Source organism: Alosa pseudoharengus, unplaced genomic scaffold, assembly GCF_046254945.1.
Source record: "Alosa pseudoharengus isolate Yale_2024_CS ecotype anadromous, Long Island Sound unplaced genomic scaffold, YU_APseudo_1.1 YU_APseudo_1.1_scf_19, whole genome shotgun sequence".
NCBI lineage: Eukaryota > Metazoa > Chordata > Actinopteri > Clupeiformes > Clupeidae > Alosa > Alosa pseudoharengus.
The window spans coordinates 30,687,698-30,715,197 of record NW_027468657.1 but is presented as its reverse complement, the minus strand read 5'-3'; the positions used below and the strand labels follow the sequence as shown (position 1 = coordinate 30,715,197).

General features: G+C 48.5%; 1 protein-coding gene across 8 annotated transcripts in view; it reads left to right on the top strand.

Annotated features, from left to right (window-relative positions):
- Window positions 1-27,500, top strand: part of nlgn3a (neuroligin 3a) — an 80,419-nt gene that overhangs the window by 47,654 nt on the left and 5,265 nt on the right. For 5 of the 8 annotated variants that reach the window (XM_076293008.1, XM_076293006.1, XM_076293007.1 and 2 more), the window contains one exon: window positions 23,040-23,829. In XM_076293008.1, the coding sequence (XP_076149123.1) occupies window positions 23,040-23,829 (790 nt within the window). Of the gene's footprint in view, window positions 1-3,177; window positions 3,184-17,438; window positions 17,460-23,039; window positions 23,830-27,500 lie in introns of all 8 variants that reach the window. The other 3 variants (XM_076293009.1, XM_076293003.1, XM_076293004.1) reach the window with 1 other exon arrangement.

Below are 27,500 nucleotides of genomic sequence, written 5' to 3'. Positions count from 1 at the left end.
TCAAGCGGTTCCACTTTGATTCTTATTACAAGGAGTTCTGCACATTTGCCCCCTCCAATTTGCATGAAAGTGTTACTAATTGCCTTGATTTCCTTAGATGAATGATGACTGCTTTTGGATTGAATTTTGCACCATAAATGCGTTTTTTATTCATACTCCATGATGCCATGCTCCACGTAGCATGTTATTATACCGCCAGAGAGACACCAGCTCGCCACTTCTCCGTAAATTGGATATTACTGATGCTGATATTTTTTCCCCTGAATGGAAATGTATGCCCTACTTGGTTTGATGAGATAAAAAAGGCAGTGGGTAAACCACAGAGATCCTTGAAAAAATTGAAGTAGGAAGCTTTCTGTTGCAGCAAGGGCTCTCTCTGTAAGTGTTACCAATATCAATCAGACATCTCCCCAGCATTTTTCAAAGCAATGATTTGAGTCATCACAGAAAGGATATGCCTGAAGAGGGCTGCCAAAAAGTGACAGCAAACTCCATAGAGAATACTGAGTAGGAATGGGATTTATGTTGTATTACCACTTGTTTAATAGACAGCGAGCCATTTCCAATTTCCCACTACATGTGGAGTTCTGGGGCCTCGCAGTTTTGACTTTGCCTCATGAACATTAGTGGGTTATGTTACCTTTTTTCAACCATTAACTCCCATAAAGGAGTCAGGAAAGTTCCCCAACAATATTTGTATAGCGGGTTGAAATAGGTCCCCAGAGGGCATAGATATGGACCTGTGCTCCAACTGATGCGACTGTATATGTCCAGGGATGTAAATGTAAGCCCATAAATTTGTGAATGCCCTGCTCTGTCTTTGCTTACTTTCCAATGTTGGTCAGGTAGCAAACCCACCATATCTTTTCAGCAGTAGGACAAATAACATTACTGTATGAGTGATTCAGCCAAGACAAGCCATTTAGCATGTGCCATCGGGCGGAGGGCTCCGGTGCCATCTACCGCAGGCAGAGCCCAGCACAGCGTCTCCCTGGAGCAGGCCTGCTTTGGCTGATGACTGATAATGAGCGCCGTATGCGCGCGCGTGCGTGTGTGTGTGCGTGTGTGTGTGTGTGTGTGTGTGTGTGTGTGTGTGTGTGTGTGTGAGTGTGAGTGTGTGTGTGTGCATGTGCCCTGCCTCTTCTTCCACCCCATGCCTTGGCAGCCCACTCCCCCTCCACACCCCCGATGCCCTCCCCCCCACCTGCCTGGCGGCGCCCGCTCAGTGGGCGTCCCGTCTGGGCATGCCGGGGGCTTCGAGCCCGGAGCTGCATCCATCACCCCTCCAGCACCCCAAGCTCTGCAGCAAGAGCCCAGGGCCCCTGCGGCGCGATGGATTACAGACAGACGTCCCCGGCCTTCCTCCATCATCAAATCTCAGGGCCGTCATCTGTCTCTCCCTCCTTCTATTATGAGTGCGCCTGCCACCCTCTCCCACTCTTCCCCCGCTCTCTCTCTCTCTCTCTCTCTCCTTTTTTCTCCGTCTCTGTATCCGCCGGTTTTCTCTTGTCTTGTTTGTTCTCACTGCCTCTCTATGAGGTTCTTTCACATAGTGCTTTTACTCTCTTTCCCTTTAGCCATGTCTGCTTAACTCCCATGTTCTCATTCTCCCTCCCTCTCTCTCTCTCTCTCTCTCTCCCTCCCTCTCTCTCTCTCTCTCTCTCTCTCTCTCTCTCTTTGCTTCTCTCTCCTTTTCTCTCTCTCTTCCACTCGCTCTTTCACACACATGCACACCTACGTGTTCACATACCATCCTGCAGTTGACTCATGGCAAACGCAGAGGAGTCCAGAGGTGTGAATCCTTTTGCATAGGCTTCATTTCCTGCCCATTGCTCTCCCATATTCAAAATATGAGTGGCTCCTCTTGGGATGAGGGAAAGTTCAGATGCAAGGGCATAAGCCGGCCTCTGCTGTTTGGCACGGGGTGTAGTCTAATTGAACATGCAGATTTGGCTTTTTCTCCTGCTCTCCTAATAATAATTATGATGTAAAAGGAGAGATGGCACCATGTAACACTGCTAGAATATTAAGTGGATAGAGGTTGAGATGTATGAGTGTGTGTGTGTGTGTGTGTGTGTGTGTGTGTGTGTGTGTGTGTGTGTATGTGTGTGTGTGTGTGTGTGTGTGTGTGTGTGTGTGTGTGTGTGTGTGTGTGTGTGTGTGTGTGTGTGTGTGTGTGTGTGTGTGTGTGTGTGTAGGGGTGTGGATGTGGGTGTGTGTGAGTGAGTGAGAGTGTACAATGGAGGAGGGAGCAGGAGGGGGGGTACTACTGGCAGTACTGGTGAAGGTCGTTTCTTTTTTTTTCTCTTCCTTTCTTTCCTTCCTTTTTTTTCTATTCCGGTAACTAATCAGCCTAAAAGCTCTGCTTCTGAGGAAGTGCTCCCCTTTTAATGGAACGTCTCATACATTAAAGACGGAGGGCTGTGTGGAGGATTCCTCATGCACATGTCAGCTTTCATTTTTATGAAGACTTCTAGGTTATTGAAGGCCATAAATGTGCATGGTAAATGGTGGCCCGCTTTTATTAGGATGATGCTGTGAGCACTGTGTTTGGTAATGCCGGGGCCCAGTACTGTGTTATTGATACTGATCTCAATGCAAAATGCAGAATGAATAAGAAGACCCTGGAGAAATTGCAGTGAGGAAAGAGAGAGAGAGAGAAAGGTATGAGCAGCCTGTTAGTCTGGCGAAAGAGAGTATCCTCCATTTTAGCAGCATGTGTTATGGTGTGCAGAATGACTGTAAAATTCTACACGGAGCAGAACACAGTGGATTTTATGGCAAGATTGATCTGAGCTGTAATGGATGAATTTCTGTTTTTTTTTTCTCTCCCTCTTCTCCTTCTATTTCTAACCGCCAGTACATGACAGAGAAATCCTCAGTAGCATGACTCATGATCCCCAATGCTTGTTGACGCTTGCCTGCGTTTTGATTGGAGGATTAGCAGAAGTAGCGGTTGTTGTCTTGTCATTAGCGCTAGTTGACACTGAATGGGTGAGATAGTGAGCAATGTGAAGGAGTTCATTCACCCCCTCACCCCCACACACACACACCTACCACCATCACCACCACCACCTCCAGTTTATCAGCTTCTCAGGCATTGCGGCAAAGAAGAAGCCATTTTCCTTTTAAGTGTGGGGGAAGCCACATGCTTATGAATGCTTATGGCGCTAATAGGAAGCCGTCACGTTGCCACTCAGACCAGGCTCATGCCGTTGAAGATCAGCCACTTAACTGCACCCTTCAATCTCATAACATATCAGTCAGGCACAGCTTTCTGTGTCAGACCCCCTGCATGTCATTAAACCAGAAGTGGTGGTGGCGGCAGAGTATTATGTGTTATGAATCTTCTTCACACCACACATGGATTTGAAGGCAGTGTTGATTTCCCTCAGCTGCAACTGTCACACATGTAAGCTTTCAGTGGAGCCAACCTGTATTACACATGTGAGAAATGTATTTGGGGGTTGGGGGGGGGGGGGCACCATTCTAAGGCATTAGTGTGCATGAATGTGACAGCTGGGATGATGTGTGGGTATATATTTTTTTATGTATTTCTTGCTGTTATTTATTTTGCGTGAATGAGTGCTTTGAGACGCCCTCCCTGCCGTGGAGGCTCATTATTGGTCTTAATCGTTTTTGTTAATCCTATTTGCCTTACATGACACCTTCAAGCCGGTGGCATGTGAAAAGTGTCTGCGCGGGACTTTCATCTGACTAAAGTCCTGTGCAGGAGTGGATTATGGGATGGCTTTGGCGAACCATGTCCTCCACATACACACACACCTCTGGTATTTTTGCACTACGGTCACACACGGACAGCGAGTCGACATGCTTAGGGTGGCGCTTTCGATGCCCACACATACTCAGCACATGTGGCGAGCCACTCGCTCTGTACGTGATGCGAACGCCCACAGAATTATTAGGCCCGGATTTCATCTCACGCCGTCACACTTTTTTTAATGGAAACCATTTTGTGAGTCAAAGGACTTGTAGTAGCACAGCTTCTTATCTCTACTCCGAAGTATTTCTCCTACACATATCAGCACAGACACGTGCACACACACACACACACACATACACATGTGCACACATGTGCACGCACACACACACACACACACAGAGACACACACACACACAGAGATACACACACACACACACACACACACACACACACACACACACACACGTACACACACAGACACAAATGGATACTTCCATGCCTATGCGAGCTCACACACAAACACACTCTCGGCTTCCCAACTAATTCATATGGTCTGAAATCAGGGCTGAAGAGCTCAGACGCAGTGACAATGCATTCTTCATCCTCCTCCAATATTGATACTGACTCCCTGCGTGACCCCATTAAAAGTACACACAGGCGCAACCTGTTTTTTTTGAAACCGCAGAAAAAGGCCACGAAGTGAAAATGCACATCAATACTTCCTCCGTGAGGTTACAGTCCATCCTTAACCCTCGAAAAATTACAAAACCCCCGTCATATCTCTCCTCTGAGGCACTCTGAAATGGAGCCCAGAGGAACATCTCCCTCTCTCTCTCTCTCTCTCTCTCTCTCTCTCTCTCCCTGTCTGTCTGTCTCTGTCTTTCGCTCTCTCTCTCCCCCAGCTCCAGTTGGCTGATGGCTGATGCTGCGGCAAACATTTATATTTCATACTTTAATGTGCAGGCATCACAACAGCCAGCCCTAGCTGCGGGGCGTCGCCAGCGCCCACAGGTAAATGTCACATCAGATCACAGCCCAGAGGGGGAGAGGGAATTGGAGTCCCGTCTACAGCAGCTATACACTCAAGCCACGGGTTGTCAAGAGAGAGAGGAAAGGAGAGAGAGAGGAAGGGAGAGAGAGAGGGAGAGGGGTAGTAATTGTTGTATAAGCACCATGCATGCCGGAGCAAGGCCTGAGATTGTGTAGTTGAATAGTTCCATTTCCCACACGTCAGTTATTCAGTTCCATGTCAATACTTATCAATGTGTTGGGCACAAAATGGAGTCCTCCAGTTTATTATTATTTTTTGTCATTTTATGGTTATTTTTTATTTATTTTCTTCTTTTTTTGCTGATTTCTTTTCGGATTCTGAAAGCATCCGCATGAAGCGCCCGTGAATAGCTGTGAATGGCTCTGTACATTTTTGAATTTATCTGCTCCGATTGACAACACAGATAATTAAAAAGTGGGGGATTTAGTAGAAATTTTTTTTTTTTTCCAGCTCTCTCTTTTCTTCTGGCGCCATATGTCTGCCGTCACAAGTATTCAGTCTGGGCCTCCTCATGAGAGGAAGGCAGAGAGCTGTCCTCCATCCCACTAACATGCAGCTTGCTGTCCTTTCATCAAAAGCCTCCACTTGACAAAACAGTCAGATTTTTTATTTTTTATTTATTTATTTTTTAAAGAAAAGAATAGGTGTTTCTTTTCAAGAGGAGTTGAAAGAGAATGGGATATACCTCTAAGGACAAGTCATTATTTCCTTTCTCGAGTTCTTGCGTGATGGCACGGCGTGGTAATGATTAGCGCACCCCAGTGAGTCCCTGTTGTAGCTGGAAGTTGACGCAGTGTGCATATGCGGGGGCAGTGGACAGTTATGGATGAATTGACAGGTGGTTGAGAGAGGGAGAGGGAGAGTGAAAAAAAAAATCCCCACAACTGGCGCTTTCCCTCTCCTCCTCAAGGAGAAATGAACAGGTGAATAATGGCCGTCTGAGGAGCTTGCAGTTCATTCTGGGTCTGGAGTCATCCATCTGACTTCTACCTGCTGCAGCCAGTCAGCCCCTCCGAGTAATAAAACACGCCCGGGCCCTCGCCATGCGAAAGCCACGACATAGCTCATAGCCACCCCTACAAAACAGATGAAGGAGTGGCCGCGGGCAACAATAAAGAAAAACATTATGTGGAGCCGGGGCGTTAGCGGGCCGTTAGAGTTAGCATCGTGTGTGAGTCCTCGATCAAGAGGCGTTTCTCCTGTACGTCGCACTCCCCACTAGGGTCCTTCCATTATGCATAATCACTGCAGCCACTCTCAGTCCTGCATCGCCACGGATGACACCGTTAGATAAGCCGTCTCAGCATCTGTTGCCATCTCTTAATGCAGCAGACATTGCTCTGCTTTCTGGGGGGGGAGGGGGGGGGCGGTGGACACGACTAGGGTGTGCGGTGAGGGAATAGGAAACCTCCCATTTGTCTTCAAACGGCTTCTGCTTACGGTGATGCAGCTCGTTGAGCAACTTAACTGCCCCCCTGGTGCCACTACCCCGCACGCCCACAACGACTTCTCCAGGAATAAAAATATATGGGAAGAGCCTGTGCCATTTGTATTTGTTTTGTTTTTTTATTCCACGACTAAAAAAAAGACTTTTGGGTTTTATGCCTTTTGGCAAGAGGGAACTGTAAAAGCATATTACTTCAACCCAAAACAGAGATGTGTGTCAACAAGAGCAAGCAGGTCCTCTCAGGATACCGTGGAGCACACTAACCTCCACGTACTCCCCCAATCACACACTGTAATTAGCCCACGTTATAAACTGCAGCTGTAAAATGGCAGAGAAGTGAGTTTGGGGAGGTAATTACTTCAGCAGGTAAGCATAATGATTCTCCCTTTAATAAGCATTATATATTCTTTCATAGAGTTTCCTTTGCATATCTATTGCCTTGAAATTGCTACTTAGGTATCTCAGGAGATGCTGTAGAGTTTTTTTGTGCTCCATTCGTGATATTAAAAGTCCATTAAAGGCTATGGGCTATTCTGGGTTGGTATGCCTTGGCATGCGTTGTTCAGTAGTCTAGTGGTGTTTCCATGTTACTATTCCCCAAGGTTTGTGCTTTTTTCTCTCTTTCTTCTTAGAGGCTCTACCACCCTCCCCCTATTTCTCTCTTTATCCCGTGTCCTTCTCCATCCTCCTTTCCCTCTCAACCCCCACTCCCTCCCTCCCTCCCTCTATCATGCTCTCCATGCATTCTCTCTCTCTCTTTCTCTTTCATGCTTTCTTTCTTTTTTGTTCTTCCTTTCTTCTCTTGTTCTCCCACACATTCTCCATCTTATTTTCTCCACATTCCCATCTCTGTCATTTCTTTCTGCCACCCTTTTTTCTCATCCCTCTCTCTCTCTCTCTCTCTCTCTCTCTGTCTCTCTCTCTCTCTCTCTCTCTCTGTCTCTTGCCCTAAGAGGGCTGAAAAGCAGCCATTATGGCTGAATGCATGGCCCGTCTGTGTTGGTGGGAAGGAGCTGGCTCTCCTCCGCTTGCCCACCTGCACAGGAAGCCCTGACACAAAAGCACAGACAGCTGAGCACCACAGCTCATCTCTGAACTGCCCCCTCTCTCTCTCTCTCTCTCACACACACACACTCTCTCTCTCTCTCTCTCTCACACACACACACACACACACACACACACACACACACACACACACACACACACTCTCACACAACACACACACACACACACACTCACACACACACACTCTCACATAACACACACACACACACACAACACACACACACACACACACACAATCACACACTCAATGACATACACACGCCCACCCCTCTCTCACCCAGTTCCCATCCCTCCTCCATATCAACCAGCTCTTTGTTCCTGCCTCTGATAACATCAAACATGACCAAAACCAGTCCCCCAACTTTGCAATTGCTCCTGCATTACAAATCATGCCAAGCTAAGCGCTGCCAAGGCAATAGCACGGCTTTAGTAGGAGTGGGCTATGAAAGTGGGGGTGGATGTTAAATCATCAGAAAACGAACGAGGGAGGGAGGTTGGTATGGGAGAGAGAGAGAGAGAGAGAGAGAGAGAGATGAATGCAGCTCACATCTCTTGGCCCTTTGGTTTGTTAAGACTTCATTAAGGCATTTGCACAGTATGGATCTAGCTCTTTCTTGCGGATTCTTCTATTTGTTTAATCTCGTTTGGTTCGGTGTTCATTTGTGCTCCTGCAGTCTGCTGGGCTGCCGTGTGGTGCCTCTCAGGGAAGCTCAGTCTGAGGCGCCACTGGGTGCCCAGATCTGCCCTCTGATTCTAATGCGTTCTCAACTGCTGTTCTGATGCTTCTGCTCTCTCCTCTCTCTCTCTCTCCTTCTCCCCATGTCTCTCTCTCTCTGTCTCTCCATCTTCCTCTCTCTCTTTTTCTCTCCTTCTCCCTCTGTCTCTCTCTTTCTCTCCTTATCTCTGTCTCTCTCTGTCTCTCCCTTTTCCTCTCTCTTTCTCTCCTCTCTCTCTCTCTCTCTCTCTCTTCCCTCTCTCTGTCTCTCTCTCTTGTGTTGCCGTGACTGTTGACAGCACCCATCCCTGAGAGCCTCAATCCCATTGTTCCCTTCTCTCCCCCTCTTTCCCCTCCTCTCAAGCTCTCAAGTCTCCACCTACACCACCTACACCACCACCCATCCCTTCATTTCATTTTCAGATTCACTTGGAGAAAAGTGGTGTGATCCCAGCCCTCCCCACGTCTGACAGCAGCCACAGAATTTACCTGAGCTCTGCTTTTGTTAAAAGTTGTGTGCTTTTTCCTGCCATTTTAGTCAGAGTATTCAGACTCGCTGCTATTCACGATAAATTAAAAAAAAAAAATCATACCATTCATGCTCAGCAAACTCAGTCTCAGTCTCAGACAGAAGAAAATCACTTTGCTGTCGGGGATAAGAAATGCCTGGGGGATGTTTTTGAAATGAATAGCGTCGTCGGGCCCTCACGAGTTGATACGTCTGCGGACGCTCTAGTGCACGTGCGCGTGCGGCGCGGTGTGTCTTTAGTGCACATGGCAGAATAAATTGTGTCATGGCGCGAGGATCTGATGCATTTTGACCTGTGGAGTCCACGCCATCTGGACCATTAGGTGTTAGGGGAGCATTTCCATCCATGCATAAGGCCGGAAGGTGTGCACTGAGGCTACACAGGCACTCTAGGCAACAGCAAGAATGGTAGCAAGGGGGGAAATATACAGTCTGAGCACAATAATGTCCCAAATGAACAAAACTTTGCAAAAAAACGCAAACATGCTGAATACAAGGAAATACTGAAGGACAGTTTAGCCTGACAAAGAAGCACAAATCTTCAGCTTTTAAGTATGCAGTGGATTGTTTTTATTAGATTAAGAAGTCACATTTTAGCATTTGGATATACTGTATGGATTGCTTTCCACAAAGCCAAGTAACCATCAGTGTTTAAAGAAGATGCCGTTTTTAGAGTGTTGCTCCTTTAGCATCTGTAATACTAGTAGTATGATATCATTTACACAATTAGTTAACATTTAATACAGGGTTATTATTATTATTAGTAGTAGTACTAGTAGTTTTGTTGTAGTAGCAGTAGCAATAGTCTTATTTTGTTTATTTTCAGAAGGCAGAAGACTTGAAACTAGTCTTTTTTCCAAGGAAAGTTCATCTCAGCTTAGCACTCTGCTGACCACAGGAATACCCCAGGGCCCAGGTAATGCTCTCTTCCGGCACGCTGTGCTTTAGTGTGCCAGAGAGAAACAAACAGGCACTTTCTCCTTGTTAAAACAGCCCCAGCGATTCCCCTCTCAGTGTCTGGCGTGCACACCTCTGTGCGTGTCTGTGCGAGCGGCGTGCGCTCCGCGCCGACAGACGCGGGTCCCTGCCAGACAGTTGCGGGTGCTCCCCCGTGTCCCCGGAACTCCCGCAAATTGGTAAAGGCTTCATTAGCCGCGACTGGAGCCAGCACAGAAGGAACATCTGTTTGCTAACCGGTGGTGTTGTTACCCAGCCTCCGCCGTATGCCTTACTGCCGGCGCCATCCCTGGGCTGCTAATATAATCCTCATTAGACGCCTGCTTCTTGATGGGAAGCGGGGCGACTGCGGCTCTCCCAGCGGTGGCCATTAGCCGACACTCCCGGCGCCAGGTTGACCCTCGCCAGAGCCCCTAAATTACCTCACCTTGACCAGGCCTGGGTGGAGGGAGGGCCGACGGTTGAGCCTCTCCGCTGAGGGTTTTTTTTTTTTGTCAGCTCACCAGTACGGTATTGATTTCTCCTGGTTATATATCAGGTCACACGTAAAAGCCTAGACGGCAAAGGTAATAGGCTCTCCCCAGAAACAACAGTTGTTCTGTGTTTGGCGCACGCGCGTCCCACAAGAGAAGGTCAAATCGTCTGTTTTGACTGGCTTTTACTCCGGGGCGCCGCAATGTTGAACTGTCGGAGCATTAAAGACCGCGCGGCTTTAATTTGATGAGAACCAAAAGCAGAGTTCATAACTCGATGTCAAAAGCAATCAGGCTCCAGCACGAGCCGAAGGAGCGCTTTTCGCACACGCCGCGGTGCTCGGCGTGCATGACTATCACAGCACGCCCCGCAGTACACCGCGTTTCCCATCAAGATGAAGATGAATTGTTTGTTTTCATTCCGCTGTTCCAGAGAGGTCAAACTGACCCCCTTTTGTGACCGATTCTCACAATTATGCCGATGATGACACGCGGTAATTGAACTAGCCTCTTGACGTCTCCGTGGTAATGGGCTACACTTCACAGCTCAACTGTGTTGTGTGCTGTGGCCAGTTTCCACGCTCAGTTAATGAGGGATTGGAAACAGGTTATGTTTCCCATTTGTTTTCCCCATTGTTAAAAAGGAATCTCACCTTGTTTCTGCTGAGCCTGAAACCCCGGCGTTGTTACTAAAATAAAAAATAAAAAATAAACAAAATAAAAGCGTTCGGTAAAAAATAGCACACAGAGACCCTTGTGGGTTGGGCTCAGGCTGGTGTGTGTGTGTGTGTGTGTGTGTGTGTGTATGTGTGTGTGTGTGTGTGAGTGTGTGTGTGTGTGTGTGCGCGTGCCCAGACTTAGCTCAGCTGCGCGGCCTCTGCCTCCTCTCTGACTGCGCGGCGGCTCCGCTGGGACTCTGGGGGGAAGCCGTGTGAGTGCAGCTGTGTGCCCACTGGCACTGATGACAGCAGCAGCAGAGGGACAGAGGGTGTGGCCGAATGAAGCGTTCACTCCAGGCCTCCCGTCTGCCTGCCATCACAGGAGGGGACAGAGACGGAGAGAGGGAAAGAGAGAGAGAGAGAGAGAGAGAGCAAACAAACTCCACATCGTCCCTCCCCCTGGCCCCCACTTCTATCTCACTCTTTCGTTCTCTTTTTCCTTCCAGCGATAATCATTTTTTCCTCCCGTTCCTTCCCTCCCACCGGCGGCAGGGTTTTTGGCTGTGAAAGGCTGATAATCGGGGCTGTGATCGGCGAGGCAGAAAGGCCACTATTGTGCACGAGCTCCGAGCCCGCCTCTGCCCTCCCCTCTCCTCGCGTGGCCTCGGCGTGGAGTGGACGTGCCGCTGTGCACACCACGACTCGGGAAAACTCCGCGCTCCGGCTACCTGAGACGCGTTTCACGTTAGCCGCCGCGTTAAACTCCCCTCTGTCGGCCTCTTCGTGGTTGTGTGCGAAGATCTCTCAATGTCGCACAGGGGGCTGTAATCACTTGAGCTCCTTGAGGTATTCGCCCTTTTGCGGGCGCCGACTCCACAGCGAAGGGAAATGCAATAGACTTGTTCGGGGAAACCAAGACAAGTGGAGTGACATTCAACGTAATACCGTGTCTGTGGCCTTTTGGCAAAGTTGTGATAAACAGGAGAGCAGAATAAACCTTGAATGTGGCTGGCGATGGAGAGGCCCTCCAAAAGTGTCACGAGGGATTTGCTCCTCGGCCTAGAGGCATTAACAAGAAAAGTCTCAAAATACGACTGAAGTAATAAATATTCATTATACGGTCATTATGATCCTGACATTATCAATCTGCTCCCAATTATCCATGCGAGGGTAGCTAAAATGATACGCTATTATCTCTCATTTTGGAATGCCGTCGTTTTCAAAGGCTGTTCAAATATTATACTCGAGCTGAAAAGATGGTGTGGACGTGAGGGGCAGTGCTCACTCTGGTGGAGTCGATACTGGCGTCCAGGGCTTTTATGGTTGCCCTGGGAACACTTCCCTGTTGGAGAGTGCGATGGGGCAGGAGCGGCAGCTGGCCCCCCCAGTGCGTGAAGCGGGGCTCCAGTCCCATGATGTTTGTCCATAAGGTCCGTGTACGTTTGGCGTGAAACGCTGATTTCGTCATGTTGACCGACAAGCTTAGTGCGGTGGAATTATCTCTGGCAAAGAGAGCCTGCTTTCAAGGAAATCAGCTTTAAAACACACACACACACACACGCACACACGCACACACACACACACACACACACACACAGCGTGCAGGATTTTGTTGTGTGATTTATTGGGTGCTAGCATGTGGCTGCTGCTAGCTGCTAGCTGCCACTGTCACCAGCAGCAGCAGCAGCACTGTGTGTTGCTCAGCTTCCCACTGAAGGATGATGGATGAGGAAGGGGGCAGGCCCTGTCCGTCGATAAAGCACATGCCTGTTCCCAGATGCCACAGCAATGAGCTGCGCTCCCCCACCCACCCCCTCCTCTCTGAGGCATACTAATAGAGCCTGGTAGATGGCTCAGAGCACACAGACGGAGCCAGCATAAATGTCAAATATTGACACATGCTGTAAGTGCCTCAGGGGCTCCCGTCCAGATTTGGTGGGTTAGCTTTAGCCTGTTAGCCTTTTGTCGGTTATGAGGCGTTCGGTTCAATTCAGCTCATCTGCATTGATTTTCCAGACGCCTTGGGATGTGATACATAGCGGAAGGCATGGGGGTGATATCCATATGTTGATGGTGCCGTGAGAGAGCACAGGCCAAGAGCCGTGTATCTCCAATAAGGCCTGAGTAATTCAACCATGGCCTGTTATGGGGCGAGGGAATGCTATTCCTTTCAGAGTCACCAAAGAGGACTGTTCTGGTTTTATGAAAAATCAATAGCAATGATGTAATCTACAATCCATGTTCCACTGTGAAGAGTGAAGAGAGTAGTTTACAGCTACATAACTTAGCCAGATAATGAGGCAGAATGTTACACCATTTCTCTGGCACATTCAATAGGGCAAGTTTTATTTTTTAAAGCTGAGTGGAATTTCAGCAATGGCTTTGAATGTCATTGAAAATCTAACATGCCATAACGTTAAATTAAAACAGGGCTGTTTGTACAGCAACACAACAGGATGAAGAAATTGCACTGTGACTCACCAGTGACACTGAGATGTTTGGAGCTGCAGCAAGTCCATTTCAGCATTCAGAGCATTTTTTTCCACACGCAAAGCCTTGGCCTGCTGTGAATACTCCCAAGGGACAATGGCACTCAGTGCAGAATATTAAGAGCCCTGACTTTCGGTGCTTTCTTCAGGCACGCTCTTTTATCACCAAACCCCAAAGCTCACATTACATATTACAGTGTAGTGCTCTATCTACAGTATATATAGATAGTATATACTGTCTCCTCATCTAATTACATACAATATATGGTAATAGGCCCAAGGACAAACAAGCCATTCAGGTACATTATTAATGCTAATACTGTTTGGACTGTACAATTTCCATTTGATTTAGTTCTGCCTCATATACTTATACTTAATTGTTAAGAATACACACTATCCCCCCAACATAAATACACACACAGACACCTTTTTGTTAGTCACTGGTAGTCATGTTGTTTAGTTTTGCCTTAACTGTACACTGTCAATAAGATAAAGGTGTGTGTGTGTGTGTGTGTGTGTGTGTAGGTTTATGTGTGTATGTAGGTACCTCTGTGTGTGTGTGTGTGTGTGTGTGTGTGTGTGTGTGTGTGTGTGTGTGTGTGTGTGTGTGTAGGTGTATGTAGGTTTATGTGTGTATGGAGGTACCTTTGTGTGTTTGTGTTTGTGTGTTTGTGTGTGTGTGTGTGTGTGTGTGTGTGTGTGTGTGTGTGTGTGTGTGTCCTCTCTGCTTGTGGTAAAGCCAGGCTGCTTCCACAGCAGGGGATGATTCCACACAAGACGGAATGGGATAACGGTGCAATCCCACTCTCCCTGCCATTGTGCTGCACTCTCCATCTCTAATGTGTGGCAGTGAGCGAAGGCAGCGCGCCTATTTTGGGCTGCTGTTTGTATAGTGTGTCCACTCGAATTAGTGGGAGCATGTGTGTGCTCTGCCCCCCGGGGCCTGTTATCACTGCAGCCAGGGTCTGCTAAGTGGACCCAGAGACGTCCCCGTGTGGCCAGGGCTAACGCCACCAATCCGCGTCCCACCGGGAGGAATGTTTGTTTAACAGAAATCAAACATTTGCCTCTTAATGCACAAGCACATACTCCCCCACCCCACTGCCCCCAAATCTGACCACGGATCTCCGACCCTTCTTACTTCTCAGCCTGGTGGGGCAATTATGCATATGAGAATGAGGAGAAGAGAGAGAGGGATGGAAAGAGAGGGAGAGAGAGAGGCAATCCATTTTTAAACGTTATTTCAAGGAATGTGATGCTGGTCTGATGTTTCGCACGTCGGCTCGAGCATGAGTCTATTTCAGAGGCAATTTTTTCCCCAACTCGCTAAAATAAGATGTGTTGTAACAGTGCTATTCTCAGCTGGGAGGGAGGGAGGGAGGGTGGGAGATGGCTGCAGTATCCTGTGCTCACTGCATGTGGTGCCTAATGAGGATGAGTCGAGTGTATGCATGGGTGGCTGAGTGGGAGTGTGACTTGTGTGTGTGTGTGTGTGTGTGTGTGTGTGTGTGTGTGTGTGTGTGTGTGTTTGCGCATGCGCACACATGAGAGTGGTGGTTGTGTGTGAGAGAAAGGAGAGTGCACACAACAGCAGCAATGGCCCAAAGGTATTTCTCTCTGCATCTCGTGGTACATGAGTGGGAGAGCGCCTGCCTAGAGATGTGTTTGCCATTTACTCTCTCTCTCTCTCTCTCGTTCTGTCAGCGCACACGTGTGTTTGTGTGTGTGTGTGTGTGTGTGTTTCTACCTCTCACTAAAAGTACGACTGTGCCTCTGTGTGTGTGTTTATCTGTGTTTTGGGATGTATTTGTGTTTGCTATGCACTCATAAATAGTATTAAAAAGTGTTGCATTTCAACAGCCACTGGGATGTAGTATTTGATTATTGACTACGTTCAGTTTACCTGCCTTTACTTACAATGTTGAATATTCTTGCACAATTCCCTAGGCCACAATGAAATAAATAAGTGAATGCATGAAACAGAGATTTGCTTTTTTGCCTTCCCTTGCCTTCCCCTCTACCATCCCTCACTCCCTCTCCTCCTGTCTTTTTTCTCACTCCCTCCCTCTCCCCCTCCCTTTCTCTCTCTCTCTCTCTCTCTCTCTCTCTCTCTCTCTCTCTCTCTCTCTCTCTCTTCTCTGTCTTCCTCTCTCATGCACTTGGGCATCCCTCTGTGGTCATTCCTGCAGTTGTTTCCTTGAAATCCCCTCCGGCGTTTGTGTGTGCTTCTGATAATTTGTCTGTCACAAATTTAACTGCCCAGTGTACAAGGGGGATGTGGGGGAGTGTGTATACATGTGTGGGAGGGTGTGTGTGTGTGGAAGAGGCAGGGGAGGGGGGTGTTTCTTAGCAGCTAACTCTGTGATGCTCTGTCCCATCTGGCTGTCAGAGCTGTGGCTCAGCCCAGAATAGAAGCCTTCCATCCTTTCACATTTCATGGCTGAATTGCTGTATTTGTGCACAACTGTAGATTTCTGCCACCGCTGCCTCTTCCTCTTCCTCCATATCTACTTCTCTTCCTCTTCCTCCATATCTACTTCTCTTCCTCTTCCTCCATCTCTACCTCTCTTCCTCTTCCTCCATCTCTACTTATCTTCCTCTTCCTCCATCTCTACCTCTCTTCCTCCATCTCTCTCTCTTCCTCTTCCTCCATCTCTACCACTCTTCCTCTGCCTCAGTCTTCCCTCTCACAAAATCGGACTCAAGCTCACACAGCACGCTGCTTAAGAAACCGTACATGTTTTGTTTTTTTCCGTTTTCTTCTCTGAATTCCTTTTGCAGGATGTGTTAGTGCTTGGGTCATCAGGGAGGTGGTGGGTGTCTAATTTGGACAGAAATAGGGGAAGGGATGAGGCTGCTGTCCTCGTGTCAACCCAGCTGGGGCTGATGGAGCTGCTGGGGCCGATGCAGCTGCATGTGTCTGTGTCATTTTTTCATCCTCCACTCCACACCACCCCACCCTGCCGTTGCCCGATTCTTGGTCTGTGTGTGTGTGTGTGTGTGTATGTGTGTGTGTGTGTGTGTGTGTGTGTGTGTGTGTGTGTGTGTGTGTGTGTGTGTGTGTGTGTGTGTGTATGTGTGTGTGTGTGTGCGTGCCTGTCTGCATCTGAGTAAACAGAGGAAATAATTTATACTCTGCACACTGCGCGAATCCATTTGTGTGTGAAGTGCTGGAGAAAATCGGAAAACATTTGAACGGGTGTTGCATCTAATGAGATTAGGGGCACGAGCGCACGTAGACGTCGACACCGAGATAAACAGTGATAACCCACGCACACACACACACACACACACACACACACACACACACACACACACAGAGACACACACAAATACAAATATAAACACAGGCACATCCCACTCCCCACCCCACCCGCCTCCCCATAATCAGAAGACAGGCACGAGTCACGCCTCAGTGGCACCTTGGTGCGATGTGGAGCGATATCGTGTCCATCTGCGTGTCTCTGTCATTACGCTTTAGAGTGCAGGAGAGGAGCCGAGGAGGAGGCTGAGCTCCCGCAGTGCTGTGCTGGAGGAGAGCGAGGCTTCCTCGCACTCAAGTGTCCTTAGCGTCAGGGCTACGTGCGCCGCTACCTCCACCGCCACCTCCACCTCCATCACCAGAGCAGCCAGTCACGGAAAGGAGTCTTGCCCAGGCAGGGTTGGCAGAGATGCCCTGCGGGCTGGAGGAGCGGGTGGTGTCGGAGGGTGAGGAGGAGGAGGAGATGAAGGTGTGGATAGGTGATTAAAGCGGAGTTGGCATGGAGTCAGTGGAGAGGAGTGGAGCGGGGGTGGTGAGGTGTGTGTGTGTGTGTGTGTGTGTGTGTGTCTTTCTGTCTGTCTGTCTGTCTGTCTTTTTGGTACTGATCAGCTACATACTTGCCTGTGAGAGTATGATGTGGTTGTGGTCCTGTTTCTGTGGCATCTGTGTATATGTGTGTATGCGCACGTGCGTATGTGTGTGTGTGTGTGCGTAGTGTGCGCCACTATTGACTTGTGGTTGTCACACTGTGATTAGTGGGAGATATCACACTCGCGGGGTCCAAGGCGCCCATCGATCCTGGAACCTCTGCTCTGTCGATCAGGTCATTTTTAGCCTGGCCGCGCTTTCCCCCCACGGACCCTGCTTATCTGGCCAAGGCTGTGGCTTCCAGCTGCTGCTCCATCTCTCAGCTCCAGCCAGCGGGCGAATGACAGAGATAGAGAGAGAGAGAGAGAGAAGGAGAGAAATGGAGAGAGAAGGAGAGAAAGAGAAAGAGAGAGAAGGAGAGATAGAGAGTAGGAGAGAGAGAGAGAAATAGAGAGAGAGACTCAAATGAAGGGGGCCAGGATGGACAAACGGCCTCAGAGGCATATTGTGTGTATGTGTGTGTGCACGCTTAGATATGGATGCCATTAAAGTCCAAGTGACTTTCAACAGCTGTGCCTGTGCAAGAGCTTCTTAGTGGATGGAGTCGGTGAGATAATATGCAGCAAGCAGAATCAGAGGCTCCTACGTGTGCCCGTGCTAATGTGTGTTAGCATGTGTACAGTAAATGTGCATAAAGGCATTTGAAAGCATTATTTCCAACATGAGCTTGCTCTCAGAAAAGAGCATTTTTTAATGCATAAGCCCCGGTAAACACCTGTGTATTTGTGTGTGTGTGTGTGTGTGTGTGTGCGTGTGTGTGTGTGTGTGTGTGTGTGTGTGTATGCCGTGCTGTGCAGAGTAAACATGCAGTCCCTCACAAACCTGCAACTAGCAATCAGCGGCCGGCCAGCACAGCATGCTTGTGTGTTTACAACGAATCAGATGTGTGTGCTGACCTATTTGGGCCATCTGATGTCAGGTTTCATTGTCCATGCTAAAGCATGTGTGGTGGGAGAGAGCACGTCAGCTGTTGCTTAATCCCCCGGCTCATTCCACCAGCAGGCTCGCCTCCCTCACTCCCAGAGAGAGCAGCCAGAGCCTGATAGTCTATGGCACTGTCACCGCGTTCAAAAGGGGGGGGGGGGTCTGCAATTTCTTTGTAATACCAGCGGAATCGATTCGAATCTGGCAAGGCTGTAATCTAAATGGGAAGTCTTAATAACACACTGGAAAAACAAGGATATTATAGTCTTTCCAGAGAAAATAGCACGGAGGTCTTGCAGACACAGTCTTCTTGCAAGACTGACTGCCTGACTGCTGTCTAGGAAAGGAATGAATCTCAGAGCCATGCTAATACACAGCCTGCCACGCTGACTGACAATGTGCTATATCACATGTATGATCCTGCAATGTAACTATGGATACCGTGCTGTCTCGAGTCACACTGTCTTGAAGTGGGGGATCTGAAGCCGCCTCTCTGTTTTTGACCTACAGTCTCTTGCACAGCTGAAGCGCTGACAGGAAGTGACATCAGAAAGCGCGCGGCCCACGGGCTGACAGGAAGAGACTTTGGAACAGAGAGGAGGCGAGCGTTCGCATGGGTGTGTGACACATCCACACTGCTTCTGCCGCCTCGGTATCCTCCTCGCACCACAATGAGATGCAAAATGGAAATTAGCATAAAAAGACCCAGTGGTGTCGTGAAAAGCAAGGGTGCTATAATGACTCTGTAATGAGACACGGTCCTGCAGAGGAATACCTTTCACACACACATACCCACACACACACACACACACACATACACACACACACACACACAAAGACATGCACATACACAGACAAATGCATACACTAACACCCACTTACACTTTCACTTGCACACACACACGGACATATGCACACACACACACACACACACACACACACACACACACACACACACACACACACACACACACACACACACACACACCTGAACAAACCTCACACACCCTCACACATTCATACTCAAGCCCACACAGTCACACACACACACACACACACACACACACATTATCCCACACACCCCATTTTGCAGGCAGCTCTAGTAAGACTTGAGGGATTTAATGGCTGTGTGGGTAAGATGACTGAGGAGAGGGAGCCTGGAGTGCACTGCTGCTGCTGCTGCTGCTCATGCTAGCGCCCTGGCGATGGAGACGCCTCTGAAGGACTAATCAGCAGTGGGAGAGCCGGCGTAGTGGGCCCGGCGCTGGAGAGCCGGAGCTTACCAGGCCCCCGCGTCACCGCCGCGGCCCCGCGCACTCCGCTATCTCTCCAGAGGCCGTCTGCCAGAGGCTCAGCGGAACCAGTCTCATGACACGCCGCTGCCCGCTTACATTATGGACTGCCGGAATATCATACCGCTCGAAAATGAGCTCCCTGGGAACGTCGGTTACGAAAAAAAAGGCAGAGATAACCAGAAAATCGCTCCTCCACTCGCACTTTGAAGAGTAATGTGGAGATGATGGACACAATGGTGGCCCGGATAGCAAGTCCCAGCGGAAATGTAAGAGTGATCGCATTGATTTGGGAAGGTGTTGAAGGACAGGGAAGGTGAACTCCTCTATATGTCTGCATTTCGTAGATCATCTGCATAACAGTCGTCTAGCGAATCCCAGTACAGAGCTTCAGAACACATGCATTGTGGGGGAAAAAAACACACACAAGGATAGGCGGCAGCCTTGATTCGGATCACGTGACTATCCACTCCATCCACTCGCCACCCACGGCAAACATAGTAGCCTGGGTGTCCTCCCTGTTCCAATCAAAGAGGGTACGAGCCCCCACAAACAGATCCAATCACACAATCGTGAAATTGATTCGAGGGGGTCATAGTTCTGTGCTTGCTGTTGGCCTGACAGGTTTAGGCTGTAATCTGTGGCTCAGGGAGGATATAGTGCAGTGTGAAGAGGTGGTAATCTCCTCACCCCAGTCTTCCCCTCCACCCGGAGTGAGGGAGCCATTGTTGTGGCGCTGGTCAAGGCACAAGGTCAGTGTTTTTATATCCGTGGTGAGTTATCCCCTGCTTGCACCAATCGGAGCATCTGCTATGCAGGCATTTAACTAGTGTCTTGAGAGGGGCAGGCGGTCGAGGTCGACAAAGCACAGAAGAGCGGCGTTTGAGTGGGGCCAAATGAATGATTACCTCCGAGCCCATGTCATAATTCACAATGACCTCAATCTGCCACTAAAGCTGCTCGGTGATGGATATGCTCACTGTTTAGGTGCCAGGCTCTCGCGTCAAGCATAGTTAGATAGAGTCGGTGCTATCTGTTTCCGCCATAAAGCAAAAACAAACCCCAGGATAGAGCAATGTCACTCCAGACTGCCAACCTATAGTGGAGATTAAATTGCTCCAGGATTGAGTCTGTGAACTGTTTCCCTTGAACTTGGAATGATTCCCTTCAGAAACATTTGGTTCTCCAACTAAGTGGCTATCTCAGTGATCCACCAAACATGGCAAAAAGAGGCTTAATAATGATAGTTACACAGGATTATAGGAGACACCATTCAAATCACAGTTTGTCATTTTTGACTGGTTCTATCAGTCAAGTCACCCAAAATACAACAGTGACAACAAGACCTAAAATTCAACTGAAATTATTGCAGTAAAATTCAAAAGCCTCTCATCGCAATCAAGTTCATCTCTTCCATCATTCCATATGAGTATATCTGTTGGCATAGTGAAAGCTTGTGTTTAGCTTTTTTTTTCTGTCTGTTTTTTTTTTTCATGATAACATTAAACAATAGTAAACACTTAGTCATGTTTCAACCCCCATGCTGCTTGGGCATGTGGCAAATCTTATTGTGTGTTGGGCATTTTCTGGCTTCAACTGTGAGCCATCTGGCTGGTCAGCGTCCGTAGGAGAGGGGCCAAAACCAAGGCAAAGTTCATTTGCTTGGCAGGAATAAGACAACAAAGGATTTCTGGGGGTGAGATAAAAAGGCGATTTAGACAAACACAAACCCCCCTTTTGGCTGTGAACTTCTCAGGATGTCATTGGAGGATGCCACCAACTGAACGGGGAGCCTGTGTACTGTATCTGGTCATGCAGTGGAATTCTGGGCTAAAAGTCTCGGCAAACCCCGAGTTCTGGGGTTTTGCCTGGTTGCAAGTGCAGTTGGCTTGCATTGATGTTGGGTGGTGGTGGGGGGGGGGGGGCACAGCTCAGCCATTAAAGGCAAAAGGGGCAGGATTATGCCGCGGCTTTTCGGCCCCGGGGCGGCCATCTTTCATCTCCCAGCCACCCCTGGTAATGCTTTCAAGAGCGGAGCCATCCTTGACATCTGCTTCCTCTCGCTGGGGGACTGGCTGCTGTCCTGCGGAGCGGCCCTGTTTGTGGAGCCGCTCCAAACAGCCCGGCCGAACGGCCTGCCGCCCGCTCCCTCGTTTTCTACTCGCCCTCAGAAGGAGGAGGGAAGAGAGAAAAAAGAAGAAAAAAGAAACACAGAATACATCCTCAGATCCCAATCGCCCAGCGATGTCCTACATGGACATAAGGAGCATGCTGATAGTCATCACAGTGGCACCAAGAGCTCGCTCAAGCGCTGTTAGTTGCATGTGGTATAGCAAATATAGCTCTTTGGGTGGAGGGAAAAAATCAGGACAGGTCGCCACAATCTCTCTTTCCAATCTCCTGACCTCAGAGGAGTTGTCTTCTGAGCAGTGAGCAATCTGCAGAAGTGTGTAAACACAGAGCCGTGCGCAGCGGTCCATTATAGCAAAACAAGAGGACAGATCAATTGTGTCAAATGAGGTGATTGCTGGAGGAGGACAAGGCAGTAAACTTGAAGGAGTGGACATGAAAGCACCTCTCATTTTTACTGCAGTGGTGTGAAAGGAACAAGAGGGGTGACATTGTGTACTGAATGTGTGTTGAATGGCTGAATAAGGACAGTCACAGCACACATTGTGTATTTTGTATACAGTGAGGTGCGCCCTGCGGTATGTTTTGTCTCCTTTGTTGTTTAGCGTAGTCTTGTGTGCACCTTTTGTAAACACGGTTGTTGTTTCTTCACTGCACCTGCTCAGGGACTGATGCTGAAAATGAGCCAACATGGCTGTTGCAGGGCATTATGAGAATCAGTGTTTATTAGTGTGTGATGCCCTGTCAAGACGGACTAAAATGAGCATCGCGTGCACGTACATTCTCAGGATCATTATTTGGTGTGTGGGCTGCAAATTAAATGACTATTATTACTGAATTGTTTTTGTTTTGTAATTGACTATTATTTGTTGTTTTTATGTTAAAGCTGCTTAGCTTATCTGTTTTTTCATTAGATATAGTGTGCACGTGAGTTCTCTTGTTCTCTGTAATAACATGGGAGCTCATTGCAGTGTTACTTCACATGTGTCAAAGTGAGTGGCTTCAAGATATGAGATCTTCAGATATGAAGAGGCATATCAGCTGCAGGCATAATGCATGCACTGCGTTGTACCTACGCACAGTGTAGCAGCTTTCACTGTTGTTTGTAGCAAAAGCAAGAGTGTGGGAGAGAAAGACGAGTCTGGCCACAGAGTCCTATTAAAGCACTATTACAGGCTCATAGCAGCAGAATCAATAGGGGGGGCCGGGGGGTAACATGCCTACTACTGGCACATGTCTGTCTCCCACACAAGTTCCCTACACACGGAGAGTTTTTCTTTCAACATTTACAGTGTGTTTTATGCAAGCTTTTACGTAATGAAACTGTACGTGTTGCAGCTGGTCCTTTACATCCACATGATTACACATGACATTCTGTAATATCTGTCCTATATTTTTCTATGCATGGCCATCTGGGCTGCTGTTTTGTCAGATTGCTGTGCTGATGATCAGCAAATATTACTTCACATTACTATCCTCATGCACCTGTATTATACATATATTTCGGCAGGTAGATGGGAACTTTGTCATTTAGTCACACAAGCAACAGCTGCCGACATAAAACAAAGCTATAACTTGGTGTGCTGTGGTTTCACAACTGCCCCAAAATAACTTCCTCAGGAATCGGACCTTCACCATCTTTTCTTTTCTGTGTCCTTTTTGTCTCGGCTTCAGGGCTCTTCCAGAGGGCCATCATCCAGAGCGGCTCTGCCCTGTCCAGCTGGGCCGTCAACTACCAGCCCGTCAAGTACACGCGCATGCTGGCGGAGAAGGTGGGCTGCAATGTGCTGGACACCATGGACATGGTCGACTGCCTGAGGAAGAAGAGCGCCCGCGAGCTGGTGGAGCAGGACATCCAGCCGGCGCGCTACCACGTGGCCTTCGGCCCGGTGATCGACGGCGACGTCATCCCCGACGACCCCGAGATCCTGATGGAGCAGGGCGAGTTCCTCAACTACGACATCATGCTGGGCGTCAACCAGGGCGAGGGCCTGCGCTTCGTGGAGAACGTGGTGGACTCGGAGGACGGCGTGTCGGGCAACGACTTTGACTTCTCCGTCTCGGACTTCGTGGACAGCCTGTATGGCTACCCGGAGGGCAAGGACACGCTGCGCGAGACCATCAAGTTCATGTACACGGACTGGGCCGACCGGGACAACCCGGAGACACGCCGCAAGACGCTGGTGGCGCTCTTCACCGACCACCAGTGGGTGGAGCCCTCGGTGGTGACGGCCGACCTGCACGCGCGCTACGGCTCACCGACCTACTTCTACGCCTTCTACCACCACTGCCAGAGCCTGATGAAGCCCGCCTGGTCGGACGCGGCCCATGGAGACGAGGTGCCCTACGTGTTCGGCATCCCAATGATCGGCCCCACTGACCTGTTCCCTTGCAACTTCTCCAAGAACGACATCATGCTCAGCGCCGTGGTCATGACCTACTGGACTAATTTTGCCAAGACTGGGTGAGTTTGTTTTCTAACGTCTTGTAATCTAGCAAAATGGGCGCATTATAGCATGTCACTCAGCAGAGGATTTTAGAGACTAATTTACATGTATTTTGTAAGAGCTAAGTGACATATTATTTCAGCTGTCATTAGGGTGAAGTCCACAATTCTAATCAAATACTGTTTTTGTCTCATTCAGTAAATAGCCTCTGACAATTCCATAGATTTGTGATGATGGTCATTTTTATATCACGCAGTTTGAGGCACAGCCAGGCAATCGTAATCATTCAGGAAACAAAGCTTGTATTCTTTCAGCTGTGCACACAGAGGGAGGGAGGTTTGCAGATTTTACCAACTTGTCTGAATTAGAAGTATTCTTATGACAAACATATCTTTGCAAATGAAAACAATCACTCTTTGACCTTGCAGACTGGCACAAAGGCAATAATCAGATGTCAGACCCTAGAACAAAAGACACATTCCTGCATATCTTAAATAAAGCACATTTCATTTTGGAGAACATTTTAAACTTTTAAACTCTAATTCTAAACATGAGAGACTAATTAATATAAGATTCAAATTAATAATAATTCTGATTTGTGAACGGTGTGTGTAAACGGTTCTAGCTTTGTTCCAGTCAACAACAGATTGCTTGAGGTGCTCGGGATGTGATTTCATCAGCTGTTGAGCTGAAATATCAACAACCTTCTCTTAGAATCTTAGTCTTGCGGGCATAACAGTGTTTACTTTGTTCATTTTTTCAAATGATATGGTTGGGTAAATGAAAAACTATGTATCTGTGAGTTTGTGTGTTTCCATGTACATGTATGTGTTCTTTATGTCTATTGTGTGTGTGTGTGTGTGTGTGTGTGTGTGTGTGTGTGTGTGTGTGTGTGTGTGTGTGTGTGTGTATGTGTGTGTGTGTGTGTGTGTGTGTGTGTGTGTGCTGGTATAGCAGTTTGTCTATTCATGCAACTACCTTGTGCACATCCTCGATATGGATGTCAGAGTGACTGGGATTGATGATATTCATGGGAATGAAGCCAGAGAGAAATGATCAGTGAAACATATCACATGTCCCACAGCTCCATCGACCCGCACACCTCCCTCTAGTCGATCACTGTTTCCTCCAGTTGCTCCCTTTCCCCTGTTTTTCCTGGCCAGCTCAATTTTACCCATGGCACAAAGCACTATAGATTTGTATGAGGAGTGCTTGTAATCAGCTCTAACAACACAAATCTAATTTGATGACTGCTGTTACCAGGGAGAAATTGATTGGAGGTAGAGGCTCCCTCAAGTATTTTTTTTGTGTGTGTGTGTGTGTGTGTGTTCTTCTACTCGCCATAAAAAAAATCTACCCACGTGACCTCACCCTACAGCCCAGATGAGCACGAGCTGGGTGCTCAAACGCTGTCAGCAAAAGTGGTCCAGATGGACAGGCTCAGTTGTGTTACCCAATATTCAGAGAGGGTTCTGAATGACCCTCTGGCCAAACATCTGTCTGATGCCAGACTCAGAGCTTTTTTGGATGTCTTGTGCTCCCTAAATTTAGATGTTTGTGTTGTGTCGAGCGGTTCCAAATGATCCTGGTGTCAGGGGACTTTCCAGTCCTTGGTGATGGACTTCCAGTCACAGTCTTTTAACCGCACAGCTCCTTATCCTCAAAATGAATCCCCCATGGCAGCCCCACATCACTCCACTCGCACTCCAACCTTAAACTTTTCACCTCCTCCCAAAATGGCAGAAGGGATAACAGCGTTGCAGCTCTTTTTGCAGCTCATTAGACAACAAAGGCGAGTGTTTTTTTCCCCATGAAAACGTTTTTCCGAAAAAGCCAAAAGCCCACGCGCACACCACTCCTTCCGTGTCCGGCTCCGGCATCCGATGTTGACACAGCCGCTGTGAGCTTTAGTGGCAAGCCTGGCTGCAGTGGCACGGACCAGGGATGGGGGGGGGGGGCTTTTAAGAATGCAGCCTCATCTAGTCCCCTGTGGTCTGGGCATTATTGTAGAGGAGGGATTATGTATGGTCTAGCAGTGGGCAGTGAGCTCGTAAAGAGCCCGGGATTAGATGGCGGGATAATAGGGAGCTCAGAGTGCTGCTCAAAGGGTAATTTTGTGCAGCTGAGAGGAAGGATCGAACCACTGCTGCAGCAGGGAGGGGGCAGAGGAGAAGGTGATGGGGGTGGAGGGGTGGGTGAAGGGTGTGGAGTGAGGTGGGGGCAGATGGAGTCAACACCATCCCCTAACACACACACCCCCCCCCTCCACTCACTGACCCGTCCACCTCCGGCACCATTACAGCCCCTCCCCTCTCTTCCCCTCTCCTCCCTACCCTGTGCAACTGTAGACACAGATTATGACCTCCATCTCAACCAATGAACCCCAGCTGTGTTCGTCGACAGTTCCCACAGCCCGCATCTTGCCAGGAGCTGGCAGTGTTGTCGAGTCGCCACCCCCCAACCCCCATACACACACATACACGCACACACACACACATACACGTACACACAGACACACACTCTGAGATGGCCTTTCATTCGGCGGGAGTGCGCTTACAGCTAGCTCGCGCTCCATAATGAGCTGACCCAGATTGTAGTTCCTGCCATGGCGCTAAATCGGATACGTGTACTACATTATGTCGAGCTTGTGTTTGCTGCATGTCAACAGCATGTACCATTCCCCAAAGCTGCGTTTTCCTTTTTTTTTTCCCCATCCCCACCACTCGGCAATTCCACACTGCGTTTTGTGTCGTGCATTAGTATCCGTGTTTTTTAAGTCATTGCACTTGGCGAACGCAGGGCATGAAAGCGCAACCCTTCGCTTGGGGGGGTGCTAGTGTTTCTGATTCAGCCGTGCTAAAACTCTAACCCCATAAAGCGATACTGTGGCTGTTCTCTACAACTTGAGGAGAATCACAGGGGCTGTTTGTCTTCGCTCTTTTCATCCAGGCCAGCAGTGCCTGGTAGGAGGCACTGTGCCATACCCTGCCGAGGTAGTTAGTAAGCAAGGCATCAGCGAGCGTTTTTTTTTTTTTTTTTGCCCAGATTTTCACTTTTTTTTTTATTCCCCCAGCTCTCTTGCGAGATGTCTCTGAGGAGGTAGAGCACATGCCACTTTTAGAAATGAGCACCCACCGCCACACAACACCTCTCTGAGGAGAATCCAAACACAGGCTCTTGAAATTCATGGTTGGCTGCCGAAAAGACGCCTTATCTGAGGTACAGTCGCTGGAGAGTTTTGTCTTCGAGTGCAGCTCCCACCACAGATCGGCCCGTCCTTTGTATATGAATAAGCACGAAAAATATTTTGTTTTCTCGCTAAGTGGAAAAAAAATCAAACGAGAGGATGTCAGCAGTCCCTGGGCGCCACCCGTCACTTCCTTGTTCCTTGTCTCATTAGCTGACTGATTCTGTACATGTGCACAGTCCAGACTCGGCAGCAAGGAAGTCGCCCGTGATACTGTTCACCAGCACTGATCTTTAGATTAATCAAATTAATTACACTCTGTTGTCAGTGCACAGGCAGACAGAAAAGCACTGAAGGAACACAAAGAACTTCCTGCAGAAAAAAAAAAAAAATGAACTCCAGCCCCACTAGCCCTCCTTCCAGCTGTCATACCCAAACAAAGAGTTGAACTGACTCAAATGTCACCCGACCTTGCCACAAAAGCTTGATCTCTCTTCCCAG